Source organism: Toxotes jaculatrix, chromosome 3 (assembly GCF_017976425.1).
Source record: "Toxotes jaculatrix isolate fToxJac2 chromosome 3, fToxJac2.pri, whole genome shotgun sequence".
NCBI lineage: Eukaryota > Metazoa > Chordata > Actinopteri > Toxotidae > Toxotes > Toxotes jaculatrix.
In genome coordinates, this window is record NC_054396.1 from 13,386,393 (window position 1) to 13,397,442 (window position 11,050).

General features: G+C 40.7%; 1 protein-coding gene across 1 annotated transcript; it reads right to left on the minus strand.

Moving 5' to 3' along the window:
* Positions 1–1,750: 1,750 nt before the first annotated feature.
* Positions 1,751–9,671, minus strand: suox (sulfite oxidase). Its single transcript, XM_041032963.1, has 5 exons — positions 9,604–9,671; positions 7,330–7,400; positions 6,841–7,015; positions 5,485–5,757; positions 1,751–4,450 (listed from the first exon to the last, which is right to left on the minus strand). The coding sequence occupies exons 2-5, from the start codon at positions 7,386–7,388 to the stop codon at positions 3,227–3,229; spliced, it is 1,731 nt and encodes a 576-aa protein (XP_040888897.1). The 5' UTR covers positions 7,389–7,400; positions 9,604–9,671; the 3' UTR covers positions 1,751–3,226.
* Positions 9,672–11,050: the final 1,379 nt, after the last annotated feature.

The window sequence follows — 11,050 nt, forward strand, 5'->3', positions numbered from 1 at the left end:
CTGTCTTTTCCCTTTAATGTTCACAGAAAATCCTCCAACAGCCATATTCTGCCTCCATCCACATGCTGGACATTCCTCACTGTATCACAACTTACCACAGAGAAATTAAATGAAAGCTGCCGTGCTCAGGTCTGCATTTACCACCAATGTGACACAGTTCTCTGTGTTTGCTGACCTAGATAGCAGTGAAACGCAAAGTCAGCTTTATCTGCTTCCTGTCATTGTAATGACAGAATCATTACTACTGACGGTAACAAGAAAGGAACAGAAAGCAGGAACTAGCAAGAAGTGGGAGTACAGTAGACAGATTTTTTTTTTTTTTTTTTTAGATGAGGCTGCTTTTGACACCTTGACCAAAGGGAAAAAAAAAAAAAAAAAAAACACTGGAAAGACTGATGAAAACTGACGACTGTCTGTATCCAAAATTAACACACAGGAGCATGGGCGAATAGAGGAGGTAAAACATTTGGTCCAAATTACAACAGTTTTATACAACAGACCACTATTCTTTGATGCGATTTCTTAAGCCTCACTTGATATTTGTCATTTCACTGCTGACTTTTCTTTCCTTCTCTTTGTGTAATTTCTCCTAAGCCTTGGTGAGTAGTTCATGCTCGTAGTCACACCAGCATCACGGTTTTGTGTACAGAAACCAACAGAATACATCTATTATCACAGCCCAGGTCAGCGGCAGATCTATATAAATATGTTTTCTACATCTGTTTGATGTAATTCTGCTTACCGCAACTTTAGTCATTTATGACTCAGAGACAGATCAGAAATAAAAGTTTGTTACTAACATGATTGCCAAAGAGCTTCCCCTGTCGGTCAGTTCCCTCGAGATACTAATAAATGAATCCCACTGCGTCTATCATGCGTGGAAACTACTGAAATATACCAGGTTTTATCATATAAAAATACCTGCAGGCAGAGAAAACAACATGCAGAAGAACATCCGTATCACTTTAATCCAAGAGGGCAAAAGGCCAAGCTACTCATCATTATGACAACACCCTACCTCCCACTTCATTAGTTCATTAAGAAATCACACATAGACTGTAACTTTAATGCAGGATAAATATATTTTATATGGTTCAAATGTGGTTTTGCACCAGTAACTACTCAAATTATTGTAGATTTGATGAAAGAGTTTTCTGTTTTGTTTTTTAACAATAGTCTGTCCAGACATGACATCTCATCTTTTAAAATTAAATTATCCTCCCTTCTTAGCTCCTGTCACCTTCCTGCCAGCTGCAACATCTTTTGTCAGGAAGCTGTCTGAGTCAGTTCATATCCTGTTTCCTCTGTTGCCACATTTAGGAATCACTGTGTAAAAGTAGCAGGAAAAGATATCTGGAAACTTTCAGACAGATTTTACAGTTTGAATTAAGTTTGGTGCCAAAGCCAAAATGACAAAATCCAGGATATGACCCATGATTTTTGTTACCATGATCTAAGAGCTCTCAATAAAACATTTTCAAAAGGACAAATCTTTGCAGGTTATTCTTGATTTTTGCATAATAAATCCAAAATGGTGAGAAATCACCAAGTAATATTTTTTTCCTAATTAAAATAAACCTTGAAGAAAAAAAATGTGATGTCTTTTACGAAACAGCAAAAACTGCAGTTTGACCTGGTTAGTGGCCAAAAAGTTGACACGTTTTCAATGTCTTCAAATTATTCTAATAAACCAAATGCTTTTTTAGTCTTTTTTCATGTCTATACACAGCACATCAGGAAATCTAAGATGTGCCTGTGAACTGACTCAGACAGCTCAGACAGGTAGTGACACTGAGCAGAAACTGAACCAAATGCCTGTGTAAAGTTAGATCTCTTTATTCATCATCTTCAGTGATAATATTCATTTTACACAAAACGTAGTGTTAACAATGCTAACCACATGGCTGTTTGCCATGAAAGGAATTCAGCAACTCTGACAGCTTCAACTGTCAATATGACTCAGATAGGTTAACATTAATGTGACCGAACATCACCATGATTCTGAAAAATGAGGTTTCCTTTGGAAAAGTTGTGCAGTTATTCCAGTTTAAATTAGTTCTGCAAACGGAAAAAAAATTAGGTTAACAATTAGATTGTGGCATACCAGGTCTTACACACTGTTTACTACTCCTCCCTCTCCTGGTCTGTCTCTCTTCATGTAAGGAGTCAACACTCAACTCTCACCAGTCTCTAAATCTCTGTCTTTTTGGTTATTTCAGAAAACGGACACAAAGCACAAAGGCCTCCGTGTTTGGACAAACCAGGTTAAGACTGTGGTCAGGAAAAGTCCTGATCTCTGCAATATGCTGTAGTCTATACCCAGATCTTCACAGGTAGGTCTGGTACTTCATGGCAACTGTGAAACAGTGGGGGGCAAACTGAATAGAGACCCCAAAGGTCACAGTTCATCTGTGATTTGCCGACTAAAAGCAAAAATTGATGATTACAGCCACTTCTGCTACTTTTTCTTTAAGCTACTCAAACTTCTCCCATAAAAAACATTTTCTTTAATCTTATCTTTTGCGGGGGTTATCGATCAGCAAAGCCGCAACTGCAGATTAAATAAAAAAAAAAAAAAAAAAAAAAAATCTCACAAATGTTTGAAAAATTCCTAGCCTTTTCCCATCTTGGTAAACTCCAGTTAGTCTCTCTAAGGAAAAGCAACTCAAGCAGTTTTCATTTAAAGCAGTACCACTAAAATAAACTCAAGACATCTCTATAGCTCTATCAGATTCCATAATATTGTCTAAAATTTGGCATTTAAATTATGATGCGTGGTAATCACACAATGAAGTAAACCCTTTTAATTTACTGTGCATCTTCAGTGTTAAGAACATTGATTAAAAAAATAAATCTTATCTTTTCTACAAATCTCAAAGATGTTCACTTATGACAAAAGTGTAAGTGACTCGTCAGATAAAACTGGACATCTTTTGGTTTAGTTTACAGCCTTTAGCTTTGCTCTCTGTATGTACCGCTGAAAATATTCTATCAAATCTCACAGGCAACATGTTTGGATAAATATTTCAAGACTGTGCGTCAAAAAATCCGGTTGTGTTTGTTGTAATACTTCAAAATATTGTGCATTCTATGTCTCAATGACACTGTTTTTTTTTTTCGTCGTATATTTTCCTGCTGAGCCCAACTGACAGATGTCCACCCTTTAACAGCTGTATGAGCCCTAAACTTTGTAAAAGCATCTTGAAGGTGGATCAGACCACTGAGTCTATTCCTCATTCTCATCGTCTCTGATCTTCACCTTCACTCTGTGCCAGGCGTTACTCAGGACACCCCTCAGGTTCCAGATGGGAGGCACCGTGTCCGGCTGCATGTTGTAACTGTTGTCGACTGCCTTGCAAATTATCTCCAGCTCCTGAGCTTCAGGAGGAAGAGCAACTGTCAGCTCCCACAGCTTCCAGGCCCAGGCTCGTCCTGGTGGAGGTGAGGGTTCGGGTGCTTGTCCCTTGTCGCTGGTCCTCAGCTGGGCCACCTGCCACGTCTTTCCTCCATCTACAGAAACATCTACACGTACCACCTCTCGGCCCCCGCCGCTCCACGCGTAGCCCTTCACGGTCACCTCTTCCATGCTGCGATCTACCACAGCACCGTCGGCCGGTGTGGTGATCGCAGACTGAATGGGCAGCTCTTGGATGGCCGGAGCAGACTTGAAGTCCACTGTGTCCCAGTCCGTCCCAGGGGAGAAACCCTTGTAGTCGTTCTGCTGCCAGTGGCTGATGCTCTCCTCCGCGCTCACGATGATCTTCCCCAGCCATTTAACGTTACGGGCACCCACAATACCTGGTACCACAACGCGGACAGGGAAGCCGTGGTCGGCAGGAAGCTCCTCACCATTCATTTCATAAGCCAGCAGCACATCGCCTTCCTCACTAATTGCCTTGTTTAGGGGTATGGAAGCACCGTAGGTAGTACCCGTCACATCCTTGTCCAGTCCTTCAAACTGAACATGGCGAGCCCACTGAGCCACATCTGGCCCGTAGCCAGCCGCCAGCAGCACATCCCTGAGTTTAGCGCCGCTCCATGTGGCATTACTGATTGCAGCAATGCCCCAGTCCAGTCCTTTCACCTGCTTGACCTTGTTCATCTCAGAGCGGCGGTTACCTGCACACTGCAGTGTGGCAGTGACTGTGTGTTTGGGGAATCGAGTCTTCAAGTCTTCTAAAGACAACGTCAGCGCTCCTCCAGGTAGTCCCTCCACATGGAGCTGGTAAGAAGCCGGGTCCACCTGAGGGACTGGTAAATGGTTTCTTTTGAAGAAGAAAGCCGAGGGGGTGACGTAGCTTTCAGAGAGCATTTCAGGAGGCGGCTCAGCATTGAAGGGCTTGAGGCTGTTGATGTGCAGGACGGGGTGACGCTCTGGGTCAGTGGAGTAGGGGTCCGATGATTTAACAGCCTCCTGCTTCTTCAGGTCTTCCGCACTCAGCTCACCGACCTCATATCAACAAAATACACAAAAGCTTTATTAGACCACATTAGCGCTGTAAGTAATCACATATCTTCAGCAGAACTTTTCTAAAATGACCTAAAACAGAAAGGAAAAGGCAAAAAAGAAAGAAAAAAAAAACTCGGCAGGATTCAAGCTCATGAATAAAACAGATGAACCAAGCATTTTCCTCACTGGCCACTTGAGGGAGTGCCAAGGTTTAACCTACAGCTGTGGGTTTTTCCTTAGTTTACAGTGAGCAGCAGACCTTTGCGTATTTGTCTTCAGTGATCAAATGCAAGAAGGACAGAATAAATCAATTCATTCTCCCAGTAATCCTAATACAGCCACACTGTAGACTGACAGCAGTTTCAATTTAATTTAATTTCTCAAAGATTAAGCAAACATTATTTAATGGATGTGTATGCTTAAATAGGTATTTTTTTTTGTATTGTGATTAACATGTAGTGGAAACTTTAAAGCACTGAAAGGAAAATTGAAAAGAAAACTTGGATTTTATTTCTGTATTGTCGCTGCATTTATAATTACTATGAGGTATGACAACTTCTAGAACTGGTGGCTGGAGCTCTGAAAATCAGTTGTAATAAACCATAGTTTTCAATTAACTGTTGGTGATTTGCTCCTGCTTTGTTTCAGGTTTGACTGTGGCTGGCAAGTTGCCGTGGCAGCAGCAGAGCCCTGCAAGTGTGTTACTGGAAGTCAAAGAAGGTTGACACTTTGACTTAAGGCCTGCAGAATATTTAGACGGCAAATGTCTACATGAAGGCTCACAAACATTGTCTATAGTGTTTGGTGCTAGCAGCCAATTCTCGTCTCAGTTGTGTGGTGGATGCCCTGTTTGATGGAACTTGTTCCAACCACAAGACCAGTTAACATCTGCTGAAAACACCTTTTTTTCACTGGAGGTACAGAGAGTTAATATTTTACCCATAACTCACTGGTTTCATAGAATTTTTTTTTTTTTTTTTTTTTTTTTACAGTTCTTCAGTTAAATTATCAACAAAAACCAAGCGTGTCCCCACCTTATATTCTGAGAGGATTTCCAGCACATGTTCCTGGTTGTGTACAGCATACAGAGCCCAAAAGGGTTCAAGGGCCCCACCCGCTGCCAACAAGATTTTATCCCCGCCAGGGTGCATGGCCACAAACTCAGTGATGTTGTAGACGCCGCCTTTGTAAGTGACCCACACGCCATCCTCCAGAGAGCGGTGTTTTGAGACTTCTTCCTGGCTGAATATGGGAAGAGAGGAGGTCTCCTCTATGGTTTGCACTTTGATGGCGTCTTCCCGTTCAGCCTGTAGGGGAGAAGAAACTAATTCTGAGAGAGTTCGTTAGCCCAAAAGGTGTATGGTGCATACTGCAAATACATGTGTGGTACAACTGTCACTGTGTGGTCTGTTGGATTCTTCTGTCACTACTGTGATTGTAATTTTCTGTTATTAGATCACGCTGCAGTGTCACACTACCATGAAACTAGAGGCTTAGTCTTAATTGTGCAAACACAACATACTGTTCCACCAGATGGCCTTTGTTTGTTAAGCATCAGCAGCATGTAAGTGAGCTGTTAATGATTTTTTTTTTCTTTGAATTGCCCTTTACTTGTGGCTAAAAACAAAGTAGAACAGACAGTGAGAGCTTCTGAAGCAAATGCATGACTGCTACAATTACTACAACTACTACTACACAAAGTCTTGAAACCGACTTTTGCAGCATCACTGTTAATTATTCACACATTTTTATAAGAGAACTACACTACTGCTGCTTGGAAAAGTTAATGTTTTCTCACTGCAACTGAAACACTTGTGCGTTTGTAGTCAGCAGTGTCCTTAGATTTCTTCAGTCTGAACTTCCTGTGACATTTCTTTGTTTCAGGACATTAAGCATTCAGCTCAGCTTAAGATGTATATGCATGTTGAGTCACATGAAATCTGGGAGTGAAAATGAGCCAACAGTACGTCAGGTCACTGCCCTCACAGTAAACAGCAGTGGGCCATAAACGGGTGTGAGAGGGAGCACTGCAAATTCTTCTTCCCTAAATTTAATGTTATCAAAATGTATGTTTGCCAAATAAAGCACTGCTTTCATAATTAGGATTGTAACATACCACACTGTGCAGTTACACTGTGCTACTGTAGAACAACACAGAAAACCTTTAAGACCTTTCAGACAACAATTTAATAGATCTATAAAGAGTGTAGTCAGTGGGTTTCAGGTTTCTAAAATCTAAATCAATCCATCGTTTTCTTAAATATGTAGTCTATAGGATGTAAAAAGAAAAAAGAAAATCACCCATCACAACTTGTGGCAATAATTTAGTTTTGCCACAAGCAAAGCAAATTAAACATTGTCTGTCTTTACAGATCTTATCGGCTTCTCACCTTGTGCTGGTGGAGGCTATAAGCCAGTACAGCCCCGGTGCCAACCAGCAGTCCTGCCAGGCCATGTCTCCAGCTGGGAGCGTGGGCGCGTTGGTACGATCTCTGGTCGTCACTACCGCTGCTGCTGCTCCAGAGACGAACTGCACACGATGCCAGAGCAGGTGCCACCTGATGCCTATGAAACGAAAAAGCATGACTCTAATTTTAATGCAGAACAAGCCGAGCTCATTAGTGTAGAGAGTGTGAGTGAAATAAAAGATAAAACAGGGATGAACACCACATTCAAGCTATGTTGAAAAATGAGCCAAATAATTTGCTAAAATGCAGCTCGGGCTGCCCATTTTAATGTCCTTCTTCAAACTGAGACCTTTGACTGGGTGGAACTCAGTAACTTAATTACTCTGTCAGTGGCAGGCCAAGTAAATGTCAGCACATGAAACCTCATGTACGACACCTGTGACAAACAACCATTTTGTTACTGTACTGCACCTGTGAGTGTGGAGAGGGCCAAGTCGAGTCAGGCTGTGGCAGCACCTGAGAAGCAGCATTGCATTGATGTTCTAAAGAGAAATTGAGATGAGGGGGAAAAAAAGGTAATTTCACAGTTTTAACTGGACACAAAAACCATAGTAAAATTCAACCTGTAGATAAAACAAATTATTTCTTTTCCCTTTTGCCAAGCTGACTGTATTAACATGATTTGCCAGCAGTGGAAAGTTACCTGTTACTGCACCGTGACTGATTTTTCTTTCTGTATGACACATTTGGTATGTACTACTGGTGTCACTTCACATGTATACAATGATGTGATGAGCCACAACATGGCCAGTTTCTACTGGGCTTTACTGTTAATTTTGCTGTCTGAAATTCTACTCAATATACAACCAGATCTTTGGGTTTGGATCAAAATGACGGCCGTCCACAGGCTGCTGGACTGATTAACACTATGATCAGTCTGGCTTGTGAACCCCTTGTAATATGTATGCTATGCTACGTCTGACCTAGGAACAGTTCAACCAAGTGGTTATTTTTTCTTCTCCTTGTTTCATTTCAGTAATTTATATGCACTTAAGGAGGAATAAGTACCCAGTGTATCACAAGAAAAGATTTCTTAAATCTTAAAATGAATTTAGTGTTCTTATTAAATCAATCATCTCGTGGCCTCCTAGATTAATCAACTTCATCGACTTCATATCTTCATATGCAATTTTGACAATAAGCCTTACGTGTGTGAGGAGCACTGAATTAGATAGATCAGACTAGAAGAATTTGGAAATTGTATAAGTTCAGCTTGCAAAGACCTGTAACAGTCCCTCTGAATACAGGCTTCAGTGTCAAAGTCATTCTAACATAGAATTTGCACTGAAGGCTATGTATAGTCTAATGTATGTATAGTCAAGTTTTTTTCGGCATGTGTTTGCGTTAAAATGACCAAGTGAACTTTTAAACCCTTGTACTCATACTGAGCTGACCAACCAGCAGTAATTTCAACCTGTAAAAGGAGCCAACCAGCTGAGGGGGAGTGAACAGAGAGAAGGAAGAGGAGGAGGGCTGAGCTTCAGCTCCCTCTTCCCTCAGTGCTGATGTGTAACTCCCTTATAGTAAACCCTGACAGTTTGTCCAGTGTCCAATTAAGAAACCGACGGAAACGTATTACCATTTAATGGGATGTGTAATTAAACAAAACTTTGTCTTCAGCCGTTGACATCGTCTTGACATTTTCACAAAAAGGAAACAAAGAATGACTCAATAATGACTCCAGCCTGAACCCAGGAACAGACTAAATGTCTCACTACACTTTATGTGGAAAGACCTGAGACTGACTAAGAGGAAGGTTGAAAGTTTACAGATCTCCACGGTTCACTGGAGCATCAGACCAAAATGAACAGCATAAGCTTTATTTGAAGAGAAAGTATGAGGGAAATTTAAAAAGCAAGCCGCATGGTTAAAGAAATGCATTTATTTTATGTCAGTCGTAAAATGACAAATAGGATGTGGAGGAGCTCTGCTTTATCAGTTACACTTGCCTTATCACTGTCACAAGTGGCCATTAAGATTACTGAGGGTTATCTCCAGCCAGCTTTCACTGAGGCAGCCAGAAGAACGCTACTTAAATTCCTCTCTTTCCCTCCTGTTTATGGTTAGTCTCACACCATTTTCAGTAAGAGAAAACAAGTGCTCTTTCAGGAAAAATAGTGATAAGGTGGAGGTATGGAGCCATATTTGTCACAGCTATATATATTAAAACAATGTCGACTTAAATTTTCCCTATGATTTTTTGATGACGCATTATCTAGAAAATACCTGATGTGTGCACAATTTCCATCATGTAGTTAGCAGTGTGTCTATGGACACTAAACCCCTGAGAGACCATCTGAAAGGCTGGAGAGGGAAACTCAAGTGTGAAGAACATGACTGTTCTCACTGACAGCAGCAATAATCAACAACAGTAAACACGTTTAAGGTGGTCCACGCAAAGTGAGCACTTCAAATGACCTGGCGTTAGGGTTTTTTTGCCTTAATGTTAAGAAAACAAATGTAAGGTCAATTAAAACACCTTAAATCGGACACTGCAGCGCTTCATCATCGCCATCACCCCCATCATCCTCATCCTCGCGGCTAACTTAGCTAACACTCAAGTTAGCAAGCTTGCCGCCGGTAGCCACCCTGGCCGACTTCAACCACTCATTCATAAGAGGAAGAAACGTTTATTATTGGGTTGTCTTTTCTTCATGTAAACCAAACCAAACCGGCGTTACTCACTTCTGATGTGTCAGTCGTCTGCTTGAACCCAGATGCTCTCCACGATGCACAACCGAAAACAACTACCGACAAGCACGGCTCTGAAACGTTACACAAACACCGACTGAGGGGGCGTTCAAGACAGCTAGTACATTTAAAAAAAAAAAAAAAATTCTCGACCCGTCATGTGTTAAACTAAAAGCTTTGCAAGGAGCAAGTGAATTAAATATAACCTGCCCAAAATATAAGCAGGTTTTTTAGCACTGTAACACTTTGAAAACAACCGTTTGTGAGGATTAATTTAAGGATGAACACCGGCTACTGGCAATCTGTCAAACTAATGAATCACCACCTCCTACTGAGACACCTTTATCAAGGATTTAGGTTGTAACTAATTACTTTATTAATGCTGAAGTTGGCAGGGTGTAAAAAGTTAAAAAAAAAAAAATCTCAATGACTCATTGGACCACTTATCTTCAGGGAAAGTCATTCAAAGTTTCAGTCTTTCTAGACAAACCCTGAACAAACCTGAATTTACAGGGTAAACACTGGCTGGTTTGCAGAGCGGTTAGTGCACTGAGGTATTTGAATAAAACGCAATATTGTTAGCTGATAAGGGAATATTGAAATTTTTTATTTATGTATGGGGAAGAAAAAACAGTAGCCCAACATCCATATGAGGGCTGGAGAGTGTGATATAAAATATATCCTTCCCTGAGGGGTGATTGTCACATCAGACAACAAACTGAAGATAACAGACAAGTTAATACACAAATGCAAGCATCTGCAACAGTGCATGGCATAAAAACAAGATAAAGATATTTCCTCCTCAAGTAAGCGTTCAGAAAGGATAGCAGAAGCAAAAATAGAGATAATGGAGAAACAGCAGGGAATAATGTGGTTCTCCTCATATTAAGCTATTTGGATTTATTTTATTAGTTAAAGCAGTCTTCAGAGTAGGGCCTCGGTGCTCTTGCTGGCTGGCAGTAGAAGTCAATCAAAACTTTATTGCTCCAGGTGGAAACAGTAGATAGGTGTGGCGATGCAAAGTGGAAGAAGTGTCTGACAGTGACCAAAAAAAAAGCAGTAACAAAAGTGAAACAGGTGTTTCTCGTAAGAAATTAGTCAGCACTGTTTTTTGCTTTAGCTTTCCTGAAAACTGCTTGCTTTTATAAAAGTAGTATTCTTACACAAGGCCTTTTCTTTGTGTTTTTAAATGTGTTTTTGTAAGAAACGCAGGAACCTTCTGCAATTTTTCCACCAGAGGAACCTGCTTTTACTCACTGTTTTGTACCAGATTGCAGTCAAACTATAATGTAGTAGCTGCCAGTACAAGTCTTCTCTGAGGGTTTCCTTTTACAGTAAACTTACAGTAATATGTAACTGTACTTCAAAAATGATAATAAATGCAGCAATGATTCACTAATGTTACACAATATCACTCTGACTAAAATATACAATGTGATTA

Coding starts and splice junctions, on each gene's coding strand:
- suox (XM_041032963.1), bottom strand. CDS start 7,388: ATGCTGCTTCTCAGGTGCTGCCACAGCCTGACTCGACTTGGCCCTCTC. Junction 7,016..7,329: donor GGCCCTCTCCACACTCACAG/GTGCAGTACAGT, acceptor TTCGTTTCATAG/GCATCAGGTGGCACCTGCTC. Junction 4,451..5,484: donor AAATCCTCTCAGAATATAAG/GTGGGGACACGC, acceptor TGTTGATATGAG/GTCGGTGAGCTGAGTGCGGA.